Here is a 25,559-nt window from a genome sequence, read left to right as displayed (position 1 = left end):
AGGATAAGGGGGACTACTGTATTTCCTTCTTTCTTGCTTTCTCCATTATAGAAGAGCTAAGAGGGCTTTAAAAACTGGGGAGGTTTAAAAAGTGTATATTCAGCTGGACTCAGTGGTTCATGCCTGTGATCCCTGCACTTTGGGAGGCCGAGGTGGGTGGATCATCTGAGGTCAGGAGTTCGAGACCAGCCTGGCCAACATGATGAAACCTTGTCTCTACTAAAAATACAGGCCGGGCACGGTGGCTCACGCCTATAATCCTACCACTTTGGGAGGCCGAGGCGGGTGGATTATCTGAGGTCAGGAGTTCAAGACCAACCTGGCCAACATGGTGAAACCCCATCTCTACTAAAAATGCAAATATTAGCAGGGCGTGGTGGCACACCCCTGTAATCCCAGCTACTCGGGAGGCTGAGGCAGGAAAATTGCTTGAGCCCGGGAGGCAGAGGTTGCAATGAGTGGAGATCGTGCCACTGCACTCCAGCCTGGCCAACAGAGCGAGACTCTCTCAAAAAAAAAAAAAAATACAAAAAGTTAGCTGAGCTTGGTGGCACATGTCTGTAATCCTAGCTACTCAAGAGGCTGAGGCTAGAAAATCGCTTGAACCTGGGTGGTGGGAGTTGCAGTGAGCTGAGTTGGCGCCACTGTACTCCAGCCTGGGCAACAAGAGCAAAATTCCGTCTCAAAAACAAAAAAAGAATTGTAAACTACCTGCATAATTTCTACCAAAACCACCTAGAGGTATAAGACTGAGAGCTTTGCTGGACGTGATGCTCACACCTGTAATCCCAGGAGTTTGGGAGGCCAAGGTGGGAGGATTGCTTGAGATCAGGAGTTGAAGACCAGCCTGGGCAACATCGACCTCATCTCTATTAAAAAAAACTAAAAAATTAGCTGGCCATCGTTGTGTATCCCTGTAGTCCAAGGTTGTCCAACCCATGGCTTGCACGTTGCATGCGGCCCGGGACGGCTTTGAATGAGGCCCAACACAAATTCATGACCTTTCTTAAAACATGAGTTTTTTTTTTTGGCAGCGTTTTTGCCGTTGTCGTTTTAAGCTCATCAGCTGTCATTAGTGTTAGTATGTTTTATATGTATGGCTTGAGACACTTCCTTTTCTGACGTGGCCCAAGAAAGCCAAAACATTGGACATCCCTGTTGTAGTCCAAGCTTCTCAGGAGGCTGAAGGGAGAGGATCTCTTGAGCCCAGGAGTCCAAGACTGCAGTGAGCTATGATAGCACCACTGCACTCTAGCCTTGGGGACAAAAGGAGACCCTATCTCAAACAAAACAAAACAAACAGAAAACCTGAGACCTTGGAGAAGTTAGCACTGTTGAAGTTTGTGATAATCAGTAAATTTCAGAACTCCTTTACTTTTGTAGCCCTAATGTTGTTCTAGGAATCCAGACCTGGGGAGATAGATATTATTAAGATAAGAAAATACACGGCCGGGCGTGGTGGCTCAAGCCTGTAATCCCAGCACTTTGGGAGGCCAAGACGGGCGGATCACGAGGTCAGGAGATCGAGACCCTCCTGGCTAACACGGTGAAACCTCGTCTCTACTAAAAAATACAAAAAACTAGCTGGGCGAGGTGGCGGGCGCCCGTAGGCTACTCGGGAGGCTGAGGCAGGAGAATGGCTTAAACCCGGGAGGCGGAGCTTGCAGTGAGCTGAGATCCGGCCACTGCACTCCAGCCTGGGCGACAGAGCGAGACTCCGTCTCAAAAAAAAAAAAAAAGAAAATACAGCATAAGGAATTCTGCTTTTTCTAGCTGAAATTATGAAAGCAATGAAAGTAGTCTTTGTGAACCAAAGTTTTCCTATGGGACTTGGAATTTAGGACAATCTTTCTCAATCTCAACACTGTTGACATTTGGGGATGGATCATTCTTTGTTGTGGGGGACTCTCCTGTGCATTGTAGACTGTTTAGCAACATACCTGGCCTGTACTCACTCGATGCCAGTAGCATCCTCCCCTCCCTCCTTCAGTTGTGACAACCAAAATGTCTCCAACCATTCATTGTCAAATGTTGGGGGAGGGGACAAAATCCCCCTGGTAGAGAACTACTAATTTAGAGAAAGATTACTGATCGTGAGGAATCAGTCTGGGTTTAGTAGAAAAGAAAGTCATGGCAGACTAGTACATCCTTCTTGTTAGAATTCCTAGAATGGTAGATCAAATTACATTATTGGTATGTCCTCATTAAAGTTAGACATTTGATAATCTCTCACAGTGGCTTTTTGGAGAGATGTATACTGAATGTTTAATTGGTTGAATAACCATACCTAAAGGCTACATGTTAGTGAAACGGGTTGAAGTTCTGTTAACCACTGACATGCAGGCAGTGGTTGTCACTCTTGGCTGCACATTGGAATGAGCTGTGAAGCTTTAAAAATATTGACATCTGGCTGGGCGCAGTGGCTCAAGCCTGTAATCCCAGCACTTTGGGAGGCCGAGACGGGCAGATCACGAGGTCAAGAGATCGAGACCATCCTGGCTAACACAGTGAAACCCCGTCTCTACTAAAAAATACAAAAAACTAGCCGGGCGAGGTGGCGGGCACCTATAGTCCCAGCTACTCGGGAGGCTGAGGCAGGAGAATGGCGTAAACCTGGGAGGCGGAGTTTGCAGTGAGCTGAGGTCCGACCACTGCACTCCAGCCCGGGCGACAGAGCCAGACTCCATCTCAAAAAAAAAAAAAAATTGATGTTAAGTTCCCACTACCGGAGACTGTGATTTAATTGGTCTGAGGCACAATCTGTATATCAGAATTTTTAAACTGTACCGAGGGGGGCTGGGCACCGTGGCTGAAGCCTATAATCCTAGCACCTTGAGAGGCTGAGGCGGGTGGATCGCTTGAGCCCAGAAGTTTGAGACCAGCCTGGGCGACATAGTGAGATCCTAACTCTATATAAAAGATAAAAAATCAGCTGGGCGTGGTGGCACGCACCTGTAATGGCAGCACTTTGGGAGGCCAAGGTGGATGGATCGCTTGAGCTCAGGAGTTCACGACCAGCCTGGATCACATATGAAACCCCGTCTCTACAAAAAAAAAAAAAGTATATAAACTATGTACTCGAGTATATAGTTTATATACTATACTCAAGTTATTCTAACATGCAGCTGTGGTTGAGAGCTACTGATCTAGTCTATGCTAGGTAACCCTATCCTGTTAAATAGTTGTATCAATGACTTGAATTAGATTAATGAGGATATAATTTTCAAATTTATGCCTTTTACAAAATTTTTAAAGGGTAGGTAATGTCAGTGATAGATATAAAGACAGAAGAAGATCTCCAGATGTGGAATCTTCTGCTGGATCCTGTAACAGAAAGAAGACATTAGGCTGGGTGCAGTGGCTTACGCCTGTAGTCTCAGCACTTCGGGAGGCAGAAGAGGGTGGATTGCTTGAGCCCAGGAGTTCGAGACCAGCCTGGGCAACATGGTGAAACCCCATCTCTACAAAAAGACACAATAATTAGACAGGTGTGGTGGTACACGCTTGTAGTCTGAGCTACTTGGGAGGCTGAAGCAGGAGGATCGAGGCAGAGGTTGCAGTGAGCCGAGATCACGCCATCACACTACAGCCTAGGTGACAGAGTGAGACCTTGTCTCAAAAAAAGAAAGAAGACATTAGCAGAAACGCTGAGGAAATCCAAATAAAGTCTGCAATTTAGTAAATAGTCTTGTACCAGCTTTAATTTCTTAATTTTGAAAATTGTACTGTAGTCATATGTATATAACATTAAGGAAAGTTTAATGAGAATTATAAGAAAGCACTTTGTACTGCCTTTGCAACTCTTCTGCAAATTTACACTTTTTTTGTTTGTTTGCTTTGAGATAGGAACTCACCGCCAAGACTGGAAGGCAGTAGTGCAGTCCTGGTTCACTGCAACGTCAAGCTCCTTGGCTCAAGGGATCCTCCCACCTCAGCCATGATCAGCTAGGACTACAGGCACATGCCACCACATCCAGCTAATTTTTTTTTTTTTTTTTTTTTGATACGAAGTCTCAAGTCTGTCGCACAGACTAGAGTGCAGTGGCGCGATCTGGGCTCACTGCAAGCTCCGCCTCCTGGGTTCACACCATTCTCCTGCCTCAGCCTCGCGAGTAGCTGGGACTGCAGGCACCTGCCACCACGCCCGGCTAATTTTTTGTATTTTTAGTAGAGACGGGGTTTTACCATGTTAGCTAGGATGGTCTTGATCTCCTGATCTTGTTATCTGACCGCCTCGGCCTCCCAAAGTGCTGAGATTACAGGGGTGAGCCACTGCACCCGCCTTTTTGTTTTGTTTTGTTTTTTGTTTTTAGACTGACTCTTGCTCTGTCATCCAGGCTGGAGTGCAGTGGCACAGTCTCAGCTCACTGCAACCTCTGTCTCCTGGGTTCCAGCGATTCTCATGCCTCTACCTCCCGAGTAGTTAGGATCGCAGGTGCCAGCCACCACACCTGACTAATTTTTGTATTTTTAGTAAAGATGAGATTTCACCAGGTTGGCCAGGCTGGTCTTGAACTCCTGACCACAAGTGGTCTGCTTGCCTCAGCCTCCCAAAGTGTTGGGATTACAGGCGTGAGCCACCATGCCTGGCCAATTTTTTTGATTATTATTAGAGATGAGATCTTCCTATGTTGCCCAAGCTGGTCTTGAACTCCTGGTTTCCCAAAGTGCTGGGATTACAGGTCTAAGCCACCATGCCCAGCCTCCACTATCTAACTTCAGAACATTTTTATCACCCCCAAAAGAATCCTGTCAGTAAGTTGCTTTCCATTTCTCCCTCCCATTGCCTCTCACAACCACTAAATCAGTTACATAATTAATAAGCAAATTATGGACATTTCATATAATTGAAATCATATTATATGTGGTCTTTTGCAACTGTCTTCTTTTACTTTGTTTTCAAGATCTATCCAGATTGTGTCATGCAATCAGAACTTGTTTCGTATTGCCAAATAATATTCCATTATATGGGTATACCACGTTATGTTTATTCATCAATTGATGGACATGTGAGGTATTTCTACTTTTTGGCTCTTATGAATAATACTGCTATGAACATTTGTGTACAAGTTTTGTATACACTTGTTTTTATTTCTCTTTTATACCTGAGAGTGGAATTGCCGGTTCATATGGTAACTCCATGTTTTACCTTTTGAGGAACTGCCAGACTTTTCCAAAGTGGCCTTACCACGTAAAAAATCACGCCGGGCGTGGTGGCTTGCGCCTGTAATCCCAACACTTTGGGAGGCCGAGACGGGCGGATCACGCGGTAAGGAGATCGAGACCATCCTGGCTAACACGGTGAAACCCCATCTCTACTAAAAAACACACACAAAAAACTAGCCCGGCTAGGTGGCCGGTGCCTGTAGTCCCAGCTACTTGGGAGGCTGAGGCAGGAGAATGGTGTAAACCCGGGAGGCGGAGCTTGCATTGAGCTGAGATCCGGCCACTGCACTCCAGCCTGGGCGACAGAGCGAGACTCCATCTCAAAAAAAAAAAAAAATCGCAACAGCAACATGTAAGAATCCTAGTTTTGGCCGAGTGCAGTGGTTCACGCCTGTAATCCCAGCACTTTGGGAGGCTGAGGTGGGCAGATCACGAGGTAAGGAGATCGAGACAGGCCTGGCTAACATGGTGAAACCCCGTCTCTACTAAAAATACAAAAAAAAAAAAAAAAAATTAGCCGGGGGTGGTGGTGCACGCCTGTAGTCCCAGCTACTGGGAGGCTGAGGCAGGAGAATGGCGTGAACTCAGGAGGCTGAGCTTGCAGTGAGCCAAGATGGCACCACTGCACTCCGGCCTGGGCGACAAAGCGAGACTCTGTCTCAAAAAAAAAAAAAAAAGAATCCTAGTTTTTCCAGATTCTGTCCAGAACATGTTATTATCAGTTCTTTTGATTTTCGTCATTCTAGTGGGTGTGAAGTGTTATCTCATTGTGGTTTTTATTTGCATTTTCTTAATTTTGGGGGACCAGCCTCAACACCACCCGTAGGGTATCTAGAATCCAGCGGCGACAAAAGAATGAGAAGAGACAGGTTAAGAATTCATAAAGGTGGGAGCCAGGGGGCCAGTTGCAAAACGGAGGCAGCAAAAGGCCCAGAGTTCTGGTCTCCACACTATTTATTGAGTACAGTCACTTAGATCTAAGATGTTCAGGGCAAAACAGTCAAAGGGAGGCAGTATGTCACACACGTAATCTGTAGCAGTGGCAGTTTAAGTGAATCTCCTTTGTGCTCAAACAGCATATCTTTAGTTAGCTGGTGGGAACTGATACACAAATTGAAGTCTCTCACCTTTTCCCTCAAGATAATATTTTTCTTCCGAAACCCGAATATGAGATTGGGCCATGATTAACTTCCATAATTTGGGATGTTCAGGGCCTATTATTGGATTAATCATTTTTGGATGTAGGCCGGCTGTACCAAAATCGGTCGGAATTATGGGAAACTGGGCACGTTTTTCAGTGTAAGCAGTGTCATCTCTTTGATAGTATAGTTCCTTTTTTAGTCCTGTCTTGCATCTATCATTCTGATTGGTACAATTAACTGCAAAGGTCTTCTTAGGGGACCAGTCAATGACGATTCCATAGGAATTATTTCGCGGTACCACAGCGTGATCAGAGATGGAATCCTGGTGGGAGTAGTAGCTCACACCTGTAATCCCAGCACTTTGGGAGGCTGAGGCCAGTGGGTCACCCAAGGTCGGGAGTTCGAGACTAGTCTGGCCAACATGGAGAAATCCTGTCTCTATTAAATATACAAAAATTAGCCAGGGTGTGGTGGTGCATGCCTGTAATCCCAACTACTTGGGAGGCTGAGGCAGGAGAATCCCTTGAACTCTGGGGGTCAGAGGTTGCAGTGAGCGGAGATTGCACCATTGTACTCCAGCCTGGGCAACAAAAGTGAAACTCCGTCTCAAAAAAAAAGAAAAAAAAAAAGAGATGCAGTCCTCTCAAATCAATATTTCTAAATCCTTTGACCTTTGTTGAGGTTGTTGACGCCTCTCTTTTCTGGGCTTAAACTGTTACAATTGAACTGAGCTCTGAGTGATCCGGGCTCCATCTAGAAAATAAATGATAGGATACTGGTGTTTGATTATGACCTGGAATTTTAACTAGCCACTGTTGTCTGTAGCCTTTTAGGCAACCGATAGCTGGCCCTATGCAAAGCAGGGGAACTGATAACTCATGGACACATTTATTAACATTCCTTCCTCCTCTGGGTGAGAGGGCCCATGAGTATCTGTAGGCTCAGGCATCCAAACACTATTATTAACATAAGCCTCAACCGGGGGTTCCAACCATGTGACAGGCCTAATTAATGGCAGAAATGGGACATATCCCAATAGGTATAATTTTGGTCTGCTGTAGCCACAGGGAGACTTACCGCCATAGTAATTACCGCAATCATAGCTACCGTCAGGTTACTCGAGGTTAGTGGTTTTTGTTGTGTTTTCAGGTTTTCTTCTGCAAGGTGGGTCAGCCTCTTGATCTGTCCCCAAGTTGGTGGGCTTGCTTGACAGGTTTTGTTGGTCTTCATCTGGTTGGCTGAAATGTTCATTCGAGCCATCAGGCATGCTAGGGGGTAGAGATCTTGGTTCCAAAAGCCTTTTCTCTTCTTTGGAATTTTGCTCATTGTAGAATTTAAGGTATCTTGTAGCCAAACTGGAAACTGGTTTTCTTCTAGAGAAATATAAGCAAACCCTCTTCCCCATGTTATAACTCTCCTTCTTTCCCAGGTCTTTGTTTTAAAGTCCTTCCACCACACAGGTTTTCCTTCATGAACATTTACCTTCTGTCCTTTTACATGCTGTCCAGCTGCTGTAGTAACCTGATTCCGGGAGATGTTCAAAAAATTTAAGGTAATGAGCCAACTGTAATTGCATATGAGGAGTGGAATATTCCATATCTCTTCCTATTTTCTATTTATGTAATTGCATTTTTAAGGTTCAATTGGCTCGCTCAACAATCGCTTGCCTTTGAGAATTATAGGGAATAACCATACTGTGTTCAATGCTCCATTGTTTTAAAAATGTTTGGAAAGATCTACTACAGTAGCCTGGTCCATTGTCTGTTTTTAATTTTTGTGGAATTCCCATGACAGTAAAACAGGAAAGCAAGTGTCTTTTTATATGTGGTGGTGTCTTGCTGGTTTGACGAGTAGCCCATATAAAATGAGAATAGGTATCTATGGTCACATGGACATAAGAAAGTGTGCCAAATGCAGGAATGTGGGTGATGTCCATTTGCCAGATCATGTTAGGTGCCAACCCTCGAGGGTTAACACCATTTCCTTGATGCGCTAGTTGTAGTACCTGGCACTGAGGACAATGTTGTACAATGTCCTTGGCCTGTTTCCACATAATTTGGTACTTCTTTTTAAGTCCTGCTGCATTAAGATGTGTTAATGAGTGGAAAGTTTGGGCATTAGTAAGTATGGGGGAAACCAACAAGTCAGCTTGCTCATTAGCCTCAGTTAAGGGTCCTGGAAGATTGGTATGTGCTCGGATATGGCTTATATAGAAAGAAAAATCCCGAGCACGCACAGCTGTTTGTAAATAGTTGAACAATTAATAAAGCTGTTTATCAATAATATATTTAATTAAGACAATTTCAATATGCTGAGTAGCTTATACAGCATAAGCTGAATCTGAAACAGTATTAACTAGCTGATGAAAATCTTCTAATACTGCAATCATTGCCTGTAATTTAGCTCTTTGGGCTGAGGAAAAATTAGTGTGGATAACTTTATCACAAGGTCCCATATGTACCACTTTCCCAGTACTGGAGTCATCAGTAAAAACAATCATGGCTCCTTCCAAAGGGGCATCATGAGTAATTTTCTGAAGAACCTATGTAGTTAATTTTAAGAACTGTAAAATTTTATTTTTAGGATGATGATTATCAATACATTCAATAAATTCTACTAAATCAACTTGCCATGTAACTGAGTTAATAAATGCTTGTTTAACCTGATTTTTATTTATTGGAACTATAATCTTATTGGGCTCAGTGCCACAAAGTTTAACACTTTGCATACGAGCCTGTCCAATTAAAATTGTCATCTGATCTACATACACTGTAAGTGTTTTCATGGTATTATGTGGCAAAAAAGACCATTCAACCAAATCATTATTTTGAACAATAACCCCCATTGGGGAGTGAGAAGTAGGGAACGTAATGAATTGAAAAGGCAAGACTGAGTCAATCCTACTGACCTGGGCTTACTGAACTTTTTTTCATTTACTCTTAACTCATTCATGGCCTTGGGTATTAATTCTCTTTTACCGTGTAAGTTGGAATCTCCCCTCAATATTGAGAAAATATTAGACATAGCATAAGTAGAAATTCCTAAGGTGGGCTGAATCCAATGATTATCTCCTAACAATTTTTGAAAATGATTTAAGGTTTTTAAAGAATCTTTTCTGATTTGAACATTTTGAGGCTTAATGGCTCTATCTTGTACTTGTATCCCCAAATATTGAAAAGGAAGAGTTGTTTGAATTTTGTTAGGTGCTATAAGCAATCCAGCATTTGTAATTGCCTTTTGCAAAGATGAATAATGTTGAATAAGTTGGTCTCTATTTTTCTGTTGCACATAGTATGTCATTCATGTAATGAATGATGTAACAATCTGGAAATTAATCTCCAACAAGCTGGATAGCTTTGCCTACAAAAGTTTGACAAACTGTGGGACTGTTTAATATACCTTGGGATAAAACCTTCCAATGATATCTGGCTGTAGGTTCTTTGTTATTAATGGCAGGGATAGTAAAGGCAAATTTTTCAAAATCTGTCTCTGCTAAAGGAATTGTATTAAAGAATGGAATTAAAGAAGCAGTCTTTTAAATCTATAATAACAAGCAGTCAGTCTTTAGGGAGCATGGTGGGGGATGGGAGTCCTGGTTGTAAAGCTTCCATTGGTTGAATTACAGCGTTGACCTCCCGTAAGTCGGTCAGCCTGCACCATCTACCATACATTTTTTTAAAATCACAAATACTGGGGAATTCCAAGAAGAGAAAGTGGGTGAAATATATCCTTTTTCTGGTAGCTTTTTAACTATTTCATGGAGCACCCCCAAGTTTTCCTGAGGGAGCCGTCACTGTTCAACCCAAACAGGATGCTTCAGGGTGAGCCTGAATTGCTCCTTCACCATAGTGAACTGTGGGTTGAACAGTAATGGGCATGGCAAGCCGAGTTTCAGGCTCCCTCCCCCTGCACTCACTTGGCTGAGGAGGAGGTGGCCATTCCAGACATTTCTCTGAAGTAGCTGTGGGCTGAACAATTTTCTGCATAGGTTTAGGGAGACTGGGAGGATTGGCAGAAATCACCTCTGGTATTGGGGGAACCAGCCCCCGATATTTCAACGTAGGTTCTTTTCTATTTTCCGTAAGTGTCGGCTGGTCTGAGAAATAAAGAGAAAGAGTACAAAAGAGATAAATTCTACAACTGGGTCACTGGGGTGACATCACATTTCGGCAGGTTCTGTGATGCCCCTGAGCCACAAAACCAAGTTTTTATTATGGATTTCAAAGGGGGAGGGTTGTACGAATAGGGAGTGGGTCACAGAGATCACATGTTTCAAAGGCAATAAAATATCACAAGAGCAGAGAGGCAGAGCAAGATCGTAAGGCCAGGGTGAAACTAGAATTACTGATGAAGGTCCCGCAACAGGAAACAGGGTTCGAGAGCAGACAACCGGTCTGATTAGAATTCGCTAATTTGCTAGAATTAGAATTCCTAATCCTAGCAAGCCTGAGGGCACTGCAGGAGACCTGGGTGTATTTCATCCCTTATCTACAACTGCGTAAGACAGACACTCCCAGAGTGGCGATTTTACAGACCTCTCCCTGGGAATGCATTTGTTTTCCCAGGGTTATTCCTTGCTGAGGAAAGAATTCAGCGATATTTCTCCTATTCGCTTTCTGAAAGAAGAGAAATATGACTCTGTTCTGCCCAGCCCCTCAGGCAGTCAGACTTTATGGTTATCTCCGTTGTTCCCTGAAAATCACTTTTATCCTGTTCTTTTCAAGGTGCCCAGATTTCATATTGTTCAAACACACATGCTTTACAAACAATTTGTGCAGGTGACACAATCATCACAGGGTCCTGAGGCGACATACATCCTCAGCTTAGGAAGATGACGGGATTAAGAGATTAAAGACAGGCATAGGAAATTATAAGACTATTGATTGGGAAAGTCATAAATGTCCATGAAATCTTCACAATTTATGTTCAGAGATTGCAGTAAAGACAGGCATAAGAAATTATAAAAGTATTAATTTGGGGAACTAACAAATGTCCATGAAATCTTCACAATTTATGTTCTTCGCCATGGCTTCAGCCGGTCCCTCCGTTTGGGGTCCCGGACTTCCAGCAACACTCCGGACTCTCCCTTTTTGTTAGTACTTGGTAGAGGCGGCTCAGAGGCCTGATCATTAAACTCCCCTCTCTCCTCCTCTGACTCAGCCTCATCATCTATCTGAAAAGGCTCCAATGCTGCACGCACCAATGACCAAACTGACCAAACAGGCAAAGGAATTTCCTTTCCCTTTCTATGTGCTCTTTTAAGGTCCTTTCCAACTCTTTCCCAGTCTTTCAATTCCAAAGTTCTCTGTTCCAGGAACCAAGGGCAAAGTTGTTCCACAGCATAAAACAAATCCATAAGATTTTTCGTATCAACTTTTATCCCACCATGCTTCAAGAGCTGCCATAGCAAGCTCAAATACATGGCGTACTTACTTTCAGTTTGTTCCATTTGTGTCCCTAGCTTTCTCGGAGTGCCACGCTTACCTGCAGAGCTTAAAACCTTTTCGTCCTGGCGAGTCCTTTGTCCGTCGATCCTCCATTTCACATGCTCGAGTGTTCCTTCACTGGATTCTTTCGAGCCCCACGTTGGGCACCAGAATGTTGGGGACCAGCCTCAACACCATCCATAGGGTATCCGAAGTCCGGTGGCAACAAAGAAATGAGAAGAGACGGGTTAAGAGTTCATAAAGGTGGGATCCAGGAAGCCAGTCACAAAATGGAGGCTGCAAGAGGCCCGGAGTTCTGGTCTTCACACTGTTTACTGAGTACAGTCACTTAGATCTAAGAAGCAGACGTTCAGAGCAAAACAATGAAAGGGAGGCAGTATGTCATACACGTAATCTGTAGCAGTGGCAGTTTAAGTGAATCTCCTTTGTACTCAAACAGCATATCTTTAGTTAGCTGGTGGGAGCGGGCTTAAGTAGGATCCTGCATATCTAGCCACATTCCAATGCTTCAGAGGAGCATCCTTCTTCTTGAGTACAGTGTTTGTAGATAAGAGAGCAGGATGCGCTCAGAGCATGGGAACATAATGGTGATAAGAAGAACTTCCTCCTCAGAGGCCTCTTGTGGCTTTCCACAACTTATTGTCCTGTATTTTTATGGCCAGTTTATGCAGGCACCGCATAAGCCTTTTTCCCAACACTTAATGACTAGTAATGTTGAACATCTTTTCATGTGCTTATCAGCTGTTTATATAACTACTCTGGAGAAATGCCTATTCAGATATTTTTCCTTTTTATTTTTTTAATTTGAGGCAGGGTCTTACTCTGTTACCTGAGCTGGAGTGTAGCAGTGTGATCACAGCTCACTGTAGCCTGAAGCTCCCAGGCCCAGGTGATCCTCCCACCTCAGCCTCCCAAGTAGCTAGGACCACAGGCTCACACCACCACACCTGGCTAATTTTTTAAATTTCTGGTAGAGGACAGGGTCTCATTATGTTGCCCAGGCTGGTCTCAAACTCCTGGGCTTAAGCAGTTCTCCCATCTCACCCTCCCAAAGTGTGAGAATTATAGGTATGAGCCATTGCACCTGACCCTTTTGCCTATTTTTAAAATTGAGTTGCCTTTTTTTTTTTTGAGACGGAGTCTCACTCTGTCACCAGGCTGGAGTGCAGTGGCATGATCTTGGCTCACTGCAGCCTCCACCTTCTGGGTTGAAGCGATTCTCCTACCTCAGCCTCCCTACTAGCTGGGACTGTAGGCGTGCACCACCATGCCCAGTTAATTTTTGTATTTTTAGTAGAGACAGGATATCACCATGTTGGCCAGGATGGTCTCAATCTCTTGACCTCATGATCCGCCCACCTTGGCCTCCCAAAGTGCTGGGATTACAGGCATGAGCCACTGCACCTGGCCTTGAGTTGACGTATCGTTAAGTTGTAAGACTTCTTTATATATTATGGATATAAGTTAAGTTTTGTGTGATTTGCAAATATTTTCTCCCATTCTGTGGGCTGTCTTTCACTTATTTGATGGTATCCTTTGAAGTACAAGTGTCTGATTTGGATAAAATTCATTTCTCCATTTTCAGTTTTTTTGCTTGTGCTTTTGATGTTATGGTTAAGAAACCATTGCATAACACATTATAATGAAGATTTACTTTCTTCTGTAGAAAATTAGAAAACTTGGGCCGGGCCCAGTGGCTCACGCCTGTAATCCCAGCACTTTGGGAAGCCAAGGTAGGTGGATCACGAGGTCAGGAGATTGAGACCATCCTGACTAACAGGGGGAAACCCCGTCTCTACTAAAAAAAAATACAAAAAGTTAGCCAGGCGTGGTGGTGGGTGCCTGTAGTCCCAGCTACTTGGGAGGCTGAGGCAGGAGAATGGCATGAACCCAGGAGGCAGAGGTTGCAGTGAGCTGATGAGCCAAGGTCACGCCACTGCACTCCAGCCTGGGCGACAGAGCGAGACTCTGGCTCAAAAAAAAAAAAAAAAAAAAAAATTCAAAAACTTGCCCCTGCAAGTTTTGTACCTGGAGCTTTTATGAGTAGGTCTGTGATCTATTTTGAGTTCATTTGTGTATATAATGTAAAGTAGGGGTCCATTTTCATTCTTTTGTGGGTGAATTTCAGGCCGTCCCAACAGCATTTGTTGAAGACACTATTCTTTCCTCATTGAATTGTCTTAGCATCCATGTTGAAAATCAGTTGACCAGGCTGGGCGTGGTAGCTCATGCCTATAATGCCCGCACTTTGGGAGGCCAAGGCTGGTGGATCATGAGGTCAGGAGTTGAAGACCAGCCTGGCCAAGATGGTGAAACTCCGTCTTTATTAAAAATACAAAAAATTAGCCAGGTGTGATTGTGGGTACCTGTAATCCCAGCTACTCAGGAGGCTGAGGCAGAGAATTGCTTGAACCCAGGAGGCAGAGGTTGCAGTGAGCTGAGATGGCGCCACTGCACTTCAGCCTGGGTGACAGAACGAAACTCCATTTCAAAAAAAAAAAATCATTTGACCATGATGTAAATGTATGCCAATACCACACTATCTTGATTACTGTAGCTTTGTAGTAAGTTTTGGAATTAGGATGTATGAGGCCTCCAAATTTGTTCTTTTTCAAGAATACCTGGGCTATTCTAGGTCTATTGCATTTCCATATGAATTTTGAGATTAGCCTGTATATTAGTCCATTTTCATGCTGCTGATAAAGACATACCCAAGACTGGATAATTTATTAAGAAAAAGAGGTTTAATGGACTCACAATTCCATGTGGCTGGGGAGGTCTTACAATCATGGCAGAAGGCAACAAGGAGCAAGTCACATCTTACATGGTGGCAGACAACAGAGCATGAGAGCCAAGTGAAAGGGGAAACACCTTATTAAATCATCAGATCTTGTGAGATGTATTCACTGTCACATGAACAGTATGGGGAAACCACCTCCATGATTCAGTTATCTACCATGGGGTCCCTCCCACAACACATGGGAATTATGGGAGTTACAATTGAAGATGAGATTTGGGTAGGGACATAGCCAAACCAAATCAGCTTGACAAGTTTTTTCTTTTTTTTTTTTTTTTTTTTTTTTAGACGGAGTCTCACTCTGTCGCCGGGGCTGGAGTGCAGTGGCCAGATCTCAGCTCACTGCAAGCTCCACCTCCCGGGTTCACGCCATTCTCCTGCCTCAGCCTCCCGAGTAGCTGGGACTACAGGCGCCCGCCACCTCACCCGGCTAGTTTTTTGTATTTTTTAGTAGAGATGGGGTTTCACCGTGTTAGCCAGGATGGTCTCGATCTCCTGACCTCGTGATCCGCCCGTCTCGGCCTCCCAAAGTGCTGGGATTACAGGCTTGAGCCACCGCGCCCGGCCGACAAGTTTTTTCTTAAGACAGGGTCTTGCTCTGTCACCCAGACTAGAGTGCAGTGGCACGATCTTGGCTCACTGCAACCTCTGCCTCCTGGGTTCAAGCAATTCTCCTGCCTCAGCCTCCTGAGTATCTGGGACTACAGGTGCCCGCCACCACACCTGGCTTATTTTTTGTATTTTTAGTAGAGATGGGGTTTCACTGTGTTAGCCAGGATGGTCTCGATCTTCTGACCTCATGATCCACCTGACTTGGCCTCCCAGAGGCATGAGCCACTGCACCCTACCTAGACTTTTTTTTTTTTGAGACGGAGTCTCGCTCTGTCGCCCAGGCTGGAGTGCAGTGGCTGGATCTCAGCTCACTGCAAGCTCTGCCTCCCGGGTTTACGCCATTCTCCTGCCTCAGCCTCCCGAGTAGCTGGGACTATAGGTGCCTGCCACCTCGCCCGGCTAGTTTTTTGTATTTTTTTGGTAGAGACAGGGTTTCACCGTGTTAGCCAGGATGGTCTCGATCTCTGGACCTCGTGATCCGCCCGTCTCGGACTCCCAAAGTGCTGGGATTACAGGCTTGAGCCACCGTGCCCGGCCGACTTTTTTTTTTTTAACTTGAAAACTAGTGAGGGCCAGGCATAGTGACTTACGCTTGCAATCCCAGCACTTTGCGAGGCCAGGGCAGGAAGATCACTTGAGGCCAGGAGTTGGAGACCAGCCCAAGCAACATATCCAGACCCCATCTCTATAAAAATAAAAAATTAGCCACCAGGTGGTTGCATGTGCCTGTAGTCCCAGTTACTTAGGAGGCTGAGGAAGGAAGATTACTTGAGCCTAGGAATTAGAGGCTGCAGTGAGCCGAGATTGCGCCACTGCACTCCAGCTTAGGCAACAGACTGAGACCCGAACTCACAAAATAATAAAGTAGTGAGAAAATACTGAAGAATTTTAAGCAAGGCTTCAGTGGAGAAAATGTTTAAGACTGGATGCTGGTAGATCATTTATTTTAATTTGGGTTTAAGATGATAGTGTCCTAGAATGAAAGCTGATTACACGTTCTGACCATCATTTCTCATAGTGTCTATAACATAGGCAAAATAATAGCCCCAGTGTCCACAGGCACACCTATGGAAAGAAGTGCATCTGGACCATGTCACACACTCCTTCCTCTCCAGTATCCAGCCTGCTTCATAGTCCACAGCTCTTCCAGTAGTGGTTGTGCCGGGGAGCATTGAGAGGATCTGGGGAGCACAGTGGGGCAGGTCAAATACTATTGGAGTGACGTTGCACTCTAGAAAAGGAGCCCTGAAATCCCACAAGTAAAAAGGCAGGCAGGCCAGTAGAGACCATCCCAGTCTTATTCACCACTGTAGACTCTATAGTGTGGGCATTTGGAATCATGTCATACACTTCTTGAATGACTGAGTTTAGAAGTGCTTTGGCATGTCCATTAAATAGTATGGCTGGGCATGGTGGCTCACACTTGTAATCCCAATACTTTGGGAGGCCGAGGCGGGAGGATCACTTAAGGTCAAGAGTTCGAGAACAGTCTAGCCAACATGACGAAACCCTGTATCTACTAAAAATACAAAAATTAGCTAGCGTGGTAGTGGGCGCCTGTAGTCCCAGGTACTTGGGAGGCTGAGGCAGGAGAATTGCTTGAACTCGGGAAGTGGATGTTGCAGTGAGCCGAGATCATGCCCCTGTGCTCCAGCCTGGGCAACAGAGCGAGATTCCATCTCAGAGATAAACAAATCCAGTATATTTAAGGCCAAGTACGATGGCTCGTACCTGTAATCCCAGCACTTTGAGAGGCTGAGGTGGGAGGATCACTTGTGTCCAGGAGTTCAAGACCATCCCTGGCAACATAGTGAGACCCTGTCTCTACAAAATAAAAAAGCCAGGCACAGTGGCATGTGCCTGTAATCCCAGCTACTTGGGAGGCTGAGGTGGGAAGATCGCTTAAGCAGGGGAGTTCGAGGCTACAGTGAACTGTGATTGTGCCACTGTACTCCATCCTGGATGACAGAGCAAGACCCTGTCTCAAGAAAAATAAAAAATGTGATAGAGCTGAAGCAGAGCATGGTGGCTCATACTTGTAATCCCAGCACTTTGGGATGCTGAGGCAGGAGGATCACTTGAGCCCAGGAGTTCAAGGCCATCCTGGGCACCATAGCAAGGGTTATGTCTACCAAAAAAAAATAATTTTTTTTAATATGCCAGGCAACGACACCTATATTCCCAGCTACTTGAAAGGCTGAGGAAGGAGGATCACTTGAACCCAAGAGTTCGAGGCTACAGTGTGCTGTGATCTTGCCACTGCACTCCATCCTGGGCAACCAAGTGAGACCCTGTCTCAAAAAAAAAAAAGAAAAGAAAGAAAAAACTTAAAGGAAATAAAATTAAAGGAATTTATGTGACTCTCTCTCTCTTTTTATTTATTTTTAAATTTTATTTATTTATTTATTTGTTTTTTGAGATGGAGTCTTGCTCTGTCGCCTAGGCTGGAGTGCAGTGGCACAATATCAGCTCACTGCAACCTCTGCCTCCCGGGTTCAAGCGATTCTCCCGCCTCAGCCTCCTGAGTAGCTGGGACTAAAGGCATGTACCACCATGCCAGGCTAATTTTTTGTATTTTAGTAGAGATGGGGTTTTACCATATGGTCCAGGCTGGTCTCAAACTCCTGAGCTCAGGTAGTCCATCCACCTCAGCCTCCCAAAGTACTAGGATCACAGGTATGAACCACCGCACCTGGCCTCTTTTCATTTATTTATCTATTTATTTAGACCAGATCTGACTATATCATGCAGGCTGGAGTACAGTGGCACGCTCCCTATAGCCTTTAGGACCTGGCCTCACGTGATCCTTTTGCCTCAGTCTCCTAAGTAGCTACGACTAGTCCTGCACCACCATGGCCAACTAATTAATTTTTTTCTTTCTTTCTTTTTTTTTTTTGTGGAATTGGTGGTCTTACTGTTACCCAAGCTGGTCTCAAACTCCTGGGCTCAAACAGTCTTCTCACACCAGCCTCCCAGAGGCTACAGTGAACTGTGATTGTGCCACTGTACACACTGAGTCACCATGCCCAGCCTATGTGATTCTCTTGACTATAAGATCAGGGACTGTAATAGTTTGTTCACCATTGTATTCACAGAGCCTGACACACAGTAGGTGCTCAGTAACTATTGGGTTAATTGGTTGCAACTCTATGGTTGTTATTATTGTTGCTTTAAAGATTTGGGTTGTAAAAGGTGTGTCAGGGTGTGGTGGCTCACGCCTGTAATCCCAACACTTTGGGAGGCCGAGGTGGGAGGATCACCTGAGGTCAGGAGTTCAAGACCAGCCTGGCCAACATGGTGAAACCCCGTTTCTACTAAAAATACAAAAATTAGCTGGACATGGTGATGTGTGCCTGTAGTCCCAGCTACTCAGGAGGCTGAGGCAGGAGAATTGCTTGAACCCAGGAGGCAAGGTTCCAGTGAACCAAGATCACACCACTGCATTCCAGCTTGGGTGACAGAGTAAGACTTCATCTCAAAAAATAAAAAATAAAAAAATAAAATAAAGAAAGGTGAAAATGATAGCCAAGGTGTCAGGTGTGGTAGCTCATGCTTGTAATCCCAGCACTTTGAGAGGCCGAGGCAGGTGGATCACCTGAGGTCAGGAGTTCAAGAGCAGCCTGGCCAACATGGTGAAACACTGTCTCTACTAAAAAATATAAAAATCAACTAGGCGTGGTAGCTGACATCTCTAACTCCAGTTACTGAGGAGGCTGAGACAGGAGAATTGCTTTAACCCGGGAGGTGGAGGTTGCAGTGAGCCGGGATCATGCCATTGCACTCCAGCCTGGGCAACAAGAGTGAAACCCCATCTCAAAACAACCAAAACAAAACAAAAAAAGATAGCCAAAATGAACTAATTAATTACATAGACATTTAATTCAGTTATTCTACAACTACTAGATACTAAGAGTTACATTTAAGTATTTTAAACCTCTTAGCTCCAAAAGATTCGGGCTTTTAAATTAAATATTTCCTGTATACAAAAGAATGAATATAATACACATGATATGAATAAAATTATTAATTATAAAAAAATTATTAATAAATTCTCATGTATCCATTATGCAGTGTTAGTAATAGTTTATTGTCAGTTTCCTTATGTGCCCTGCCCCAATCTTTTTCCCTTTTCTTTCTCCCCAGAAGTAACCATTATTCTAAATGTTGTTTTTATCATTCTCTTGCCTTTTTGTTTCAGTTTTCCTATTTATATCCCCCAAATAATTAAAGAAGCTTTTTGGTTTTGAATTTTGTATGTTATATCATTCCAAATAGTGTTCACTCAGTATTCATTTTTGAGATCCATATTGATGCATGCAATGGTAATTTTTTCATTTAATTGCTTTCTAATATTCCATTTTATGACTGTCTCTATGTACTGTTCTACTAAGGGATATTTGGTTTTTCTACAGTTTTTTTACAATTCATACTCTGCTAGTATGAACCTCCATATATATATTTCCCAGTGTACATATAGAAATGTTTTTGTTTTTGTTTTGAGACAGAGTTTCACTCTTGCTGCCCAGGCTGGAGTGCAATGGTGTGATCTCGGCTCATTGCAACATCCACCTCCCGTGTTCAAGCGATTCTCCTGCCTCAGCCTCCTGAGTAACTGGGATTACAGGCGTACACCACCACGTCCAGCTAATTTTTTGTATTTTTATTAGAGACAGTGTTTCACCGTGTTGGCCAGGCTGGTCTCAAACTCCTAACCTCAGGTGATCCACCCACCTTGGCCTCCCGAAGTGCTGGGATTACAGGCATGAGCCACCATGCCCGGCCGTAGAAGTGTTTTTCTAGAGTAAGTACCAAGGAGTAGAATAGCTGGGTCATAGGCTTGTGTATTTTATTTTATTTACTAATTAATTTATTTTTTGAGATGGAGTCTTGCTCTGTCACCCAGGCTGGAGTGCAGTGGTCCATTCTCAGTTCACTGCAACCTCTGCCTCCTGGGTTCAAGCGATTTACCTGTGTCAGCCTCCTGAGTAGCTGGTATTACAGGCGCACGCTGCCCCCCACCCTGACTAATTTTTTTTTTTTTTTTTTTGTATTTTTAGTAGAGATGGGGTTTCACTGTCTTGCCGAGGCTGGTCTCAAACTCCTGACCTCAGGTGATCTGCCCGCCTCAGCTGCCCAAAGTGCTGAGATTACAGGTGTGAGCCACTGAGCCCGGCCGGCTTGTGCAGCATTTCCCCCCCTTTATTTTTTTTCTGAGACAGAGTTTCACTCTTGTTGCCCAGTCTGGAGTGCAATGGCGCGATCTCGGCTCACTGCAACCTCTGCCTCCCAGGTTCAAGTGATCCTCCTGCCTCTGCCTCCTGAGTAGCTGGGATTATGGGTGTATACCACCACGCCCAGCTAATTTTTTGTATTTTTAGTAGGGATTGGGTTTCACCATGTTGGCCAGGCTGGTCTTGAACTCCTGACCTCAGGTGATCCACCTGCCGTGGCCTCCCAAAGTACTGGGATTACAGGCACGAGCAACCTCGCCTGGCCTGGTTTGTGCATTTTCAACTTTGCAAAGATACTTGTATTTATACTTTCATTGACATGTATGAAAGTTTAATACAATGTAATGTTTCACAGCCTATTTAACATTTGCTATTGTCTTTTTAATTTTTTTTCTTTTCTTTTCTTTTCTTTTTTGAGACGGATTCTTACTCTGTTTTCTGGGCTAGAGTACAGTGGTGTGATATCAGCTCACTGCAACCTCTACCTCTTGGATGCAAGCAGTCCTCCTGCCTTAGCCTCCAGAGTAGTTGGGACTACAGGTGCGTATCACTACTCCTAATTTTTTTTTTTTTTTTTTTTGAGACAGAGTCTCGCTCTGTCTCCCAGGCTAGAGTGCAGTGGCGTGATCTCAGCTCACTGCAAGCTCCACCTTCCAGGTTCATGCTATTCTCCTGCCTTAGCCTCCCAAGTATCTGGACTACAGGCGCCCGCCACCACGCCTGACTAATTTTTCTGTATTTTTAGTAGAGACAGGGTTTCACCATGTTAGCCAGGACCATCTCAATCTCCTGACCTCGTGATCTGCCCACCTTGGCCTCCCAAAGTGCTGGGATTACAGGCGTGAGCCACTGCACCTGGCCTCCAACTCATTTTTTAAAATATGTTTTGGTAGGGACAAAGTTTTACCATGTTGGCCAGGCTGGTCTCGAACTCCTGACCTCAAGTGATCTGCCCACTTTGACCTCCCAAAGTGCTGGGATTACAGGTATGAGCTATTACACCTGGCCTATTTTCTTTTCTTTTCTTTTTTTGAGGTGGTCTCTGTCATCCATGCTGGAATGTAGTGCATCTCAGCTCACTGTGACCTTCACCTCCTGAGCTCAAGTGATCCTCCTGCCTCAGCCTCCCGAGGACCTGGGACCACAGACATGCACTACCATACCCTACTAATTTTTATATTTTTTGTAAAGATAGGGTCTCACTCTGTTGCCAAGGCCAGTCTTGAACTCCTAGGCTCAAGCAATCCACCCACCTCAGCCCCGCAAAGTGTTCTTCCAAAAGTGTTGGGATTGTAGGTGTGAGCCACTGTGTCCTGCCTGACTTTTTAATTTTCCCGGTATGATGATTGTGAATGGTATCTGGTTTTCATCATTTTAATTAGCATTTCCCTGATTTGTAATGAGGTTCAAAAATCTTTTCATGGGTTCACTAGCCTTTTGTGTTTTCTTTTCTGTGAAATGCCAGTTTATGTCTTTTGCTCATTTTTCTTTATGAAACCGTAGGCATTCTTTATATATTCTAGATATTAATATAGATTATTAATCCGTATTAATCTATTGTCAGTTTTCCATGTTGCAAATATCTTTTCCCATTTGTGGTTTACCTTTTCATTTTTTTTGTTTTAAGAGTGCAAGGATGATGCTGAAAGGAATAACAAGGCTTATCTCTAGGATCCATAAGGTGAGTCCTGACTGACCTGAACACTCTGTGCATATTGCCTTTAGGTTCCTGGGTTCTTATTTTTAGATGGATTCATTGTATCTAGAGTGAAATGCTCTGGAAAACTTCATATGTAACAGGTTTCAGTAGAATAATTGTGCTTGAGAATTTACCATGGGATAGGAGAATTAATATTTTTCCAGAAAACATAAGTAAGTTTGACTGTAATTATCTTTATCAACTTTCTCTAGCCAACTAGAGAATGGTTATCATCCCTTAATGAAGTATTTAAAAGAAAAACAAGTTGCCAGTTTACAGCTTTAGCATCTAAAATAGAATAAAAAATAAAATTGTACATGAAAAAGACCATTCTGCTGGTTTGCTTCATTTTTTCACCAAATAATTGTTCAGTACTTTGTTTTTGTTTTTTTTTTGAGATGGAGTCTCACTGTGTCACCCAGGCTGGAGTGTGCAGTGGTGCAATCTCAGCTCACTGTAACCTCCGCCTCCCGGGTTCAACCATTTCTTCTGCCTCAGCCTCCCGAGTAGCTGGGACTACAGGTGCGTGCCACCATGCCCAGCTAATTTTTGTATTTTTAGTAGAAACGGTGTTTCATCATATTAGCCAGCCTGGTCTCGAACGCCTGACTTCGTGATCTGCCCACCTCAGCCTCCCAAAGTGCTGGGATTACAGGCATGAGCCACTGCGCCCGGCCTTCAGTACCTTCTATATGGCAGGTACTCAGAATTCTAAGATGCCTCATTTCACTAATAATAGTTATTATTTGTTGGGTATTATTATGTGCCAGGTAATACACTAAGTGCTTCATTTTTTTAATCCTCATGATCAACCCATGAACGAGATAATATCCTTGTTTCACAGATTTAGAAACTAAGGATGAGATTAGCTAGGTAACTCACCTGAGGAAATAGTCTGTGAGGCTGCAAAGCCCACACGAGGTGCCAGGTCTGTCTGACTTCAAAGCCTGTGGCCTAACCACTGTGCTCTATGGCATTTTATGGTCCATGTTCTCCAGAAGCTTATAGTCCAGTAGAATCATGAATAAATGACTATTTCAGTACAGTGCTCTTATAGCACCAAAGAGGAGCACCTGAGCTGGATTAGTCGAGTCAATAGGAGATCCTGAAAGGCTCAGAACTGAGCCAGAAAGACTAGGTCATTTTCAGCTGATTATTTAATTACAGATTAGATTTCCTAGAAGAGGAGCCCTTCCTCCTGTATGGCTCTCCCTGAGTGTGCCCCCTTCCCTCAGGCCTATATATGAATACATAAAATAACCCATTATTATAAAGTGAAATGAAAGCAAGGATCAGCAGAGGGATGGATTCTGGACTCAACTGATCATATTACAAAGCTAAAATAAATTTCCTTTATCGGCTGGGCGCGGTGGCTCATGCCTGTAATCCCAGCACTTTGAGAGGCCGAGGTGGGCAGATCACCTGAGGTCGGGAGTTTGAGACCAGCCTGGCCAACATAGTGAAACCCTGTCTCTCCTAAAAATACAAACATTAGCTGCATGTGGTGGCACATGACTACAATCCCAGCTACTCAAGGCTGAGGTAAGAGAATCGCTTGAACCCAAGAGGTGGAGGTTGCAGTGAGCCGAGATCATGCCACTGCACTCTAGCCTGGGCAACAGAGCAAAACTCCATCTCAAAAAAAAAAAAAGTTCCTCTTAATAACAGTCGCGAAAGACCTGAGGCCAGACTGTAGCGCGCTGTTGGTGAGAGAAAGTTTTGGGTTTTTTTTTTTGTTTTTTATTTTTTAATTTGGTTCAGGGTGACTGTATTAGTCAGGGTTCTCTACAGGGACAGCACTAATAGGATAGAAGTATATATGAAGGAGAGTTTGTTAAGGAGTGTTGAGTCACACCATCTGGCGAAGTCCCACAGTAGGCCATGAGCAAGCTGAGGAGCAAGTCAGCCAGTCCAAGTCCCAAAATTTCAAAAGTAGGGAAGATGACAGTGCAGCCTTTAGTCTGTGACTAAAGTCCTGAGAGCCCCTGGCAAATCACTGTTGTAAGTCCAAGAGTCCAAAAGCTGAAGAACTTCAGAGGCCAGTGTTCGAATGCAGGAAGCATCTAGCCCAGGAGAAAGATGAAGGCTGGAAGACTCAGCAAGTCAGCACCTTCTTCTGCCTGCTTTATTCTAGCTGCCCTGGCAGGTGATTAGATGGTGAAACATTGAGGGTGGGTCTGCCTCTCCCAGTCCACTGACTCAAATGTTAATCTCCTTTGGCAACACGCTCACAGACACATGCAGGAACAGTACTTTACAGCCTTTAATCCAATCAAGTTGACACTTAATATTAACCATCACAGTGACCTTCTAGATTGGCCCACAAATGCTCTTTCAAAAACTGCAAGATGTTCATTCTGGAACTGTACAGAGGCAGTTGTACACATAGTTGTTTTCTCTGGAAACAACAGTCTACTTGAGTGATAAATATAAAACTTTAAGAACTAAAGATTCCATTTTGCGGCCGGGCGCGGTGGCTCAAGCCTGTAATCCCAGCACTTTGGGAGGCCGAGATGGGCGGATCACGAGGTCAGGAGATCGAGACCATCCTGGCTAACACGGTGAAACCCCGTCTCTACTAAAAAATACAAAAAACTAGCCGGGCGAGGTGGCGGGCGCCTGTAGTCCCAGCTACTCGGGAGGCTGAGGCAGGAGAATGGCAGAGAAGCTCGGGAGGCGGAGCTTGCAGTGAGCTGAGATCCGGCCACTGCACTCCAGCCCGGGCGACAGAGCAAGACTCCGTCTCAAAAAAAAAAAAAAAAAAAAAAAGATTCCATTTTGCTGTAGGACAGGCACGGTGGCTGACATCTGTAATGCCAGCACTTTGGGAGGCTGAGGCAGGCAGATCACCTGAGGTCAGGAGTTCGAGACCAGCCTGACCAACATGGAGAAACCCCATCACTACTAAAAATACATAATTAGCCAGGTGTGGTGGCACATGTCTGTAATCCCAGCTACTCGGGAGGCTGAGACAGGAGAATCGCTTGAACCCGGGAGACAGAGGTTGCAGTGAGCCAAGATCACACCATTGCACTCCAGTCTGGGCAACAAGAGCGAAACTCCATCTCAAAAAAAAAAAAAAAAGATTCCATTTTGCTATCTTTTAATTTGCTTCAAAAAGTACCTGTAGTTTCAGCTACTTGAGAGGCTGAAGCAGGAGGATCATGTAGGCCCAGGATTTGAGACTGACCTGGGCAATATAGCAAGACCACACCCTATGTCCAAAAAAAAAAAAAAAAAGTATAATAAAAACGTCATCACATTACTGTAGAAATAGCACCACCTTGTGGCCCTTGAATAGTTTGTTTTCCACTTTGCTTTGTAAAGAGACATGGTGCTTTCTCTCCAGTAGATAAAATTGAGTAGCATTTTAGTAGTACTAGGGTATATTATTCAGATTGCTATGCTGAAGTAACAAGCCTTGTATTCTCAGTGGCCTAACACAAAGGACATTGTTTGTGTTGT

The 25,559-nt window shown here is 44.2% G+C and overlaps 1 protein-coding gene across 8 annotated transcripts in view; it reads left to right on the top strand.

Annotated features, from left to right (window-relative positions):
* Window positions 1-25,559, top strand: part of DAP3 (death associated protein 3) — a 55,498-nt gene that overhangs the window by 4,905 nt on the left and 25,034 nt on the right. For 3 of the 8 annotated variants that reach the window (XM_033196154.1, XM_033196155.1, XM_033196153.1), the window contains exon 2: window positions 22,023-22,076. In XM_033196154.1, coding sequence (XP_033052045.1) covers window positions 22,023-22,076 — 54 coding nt within the window. Of the gene's footprint in view, window positions 1-1,487; window positions 1,515-5,157; window positions 5,270-13,497; window positions 13,505-20,875; window positions 20,936-22,022; window positions 22,077-25,559 lie in introns of those variants that run through there. The other 5 variants (XM_033196156.1, XM_033196157.1, XM_033196158.1 and 2 more) reach the window with 5 other exon arrangements.

Source organism: Trachypithecus francoisi, unplaced genomic scaffold (genome assembly GCF_009764315.1).
Source record: "Trachypithecus francoisi isolate TF-2019V2 unplaced genomic scaffold, Tfra_2.0 Lachesis_group5, whole genome shotgun sequence".
Taxonomy (NCBI): domain Eukaryota; kingdom Metazoa; phylum Chordata; class Mammalia; order Primates; family Cercopithecidae; genus Trachypithecus; species Trachypithecus francoisi.
This window is presented reverse-complemented; position numbering and strand designations above follow the sequence as displayed.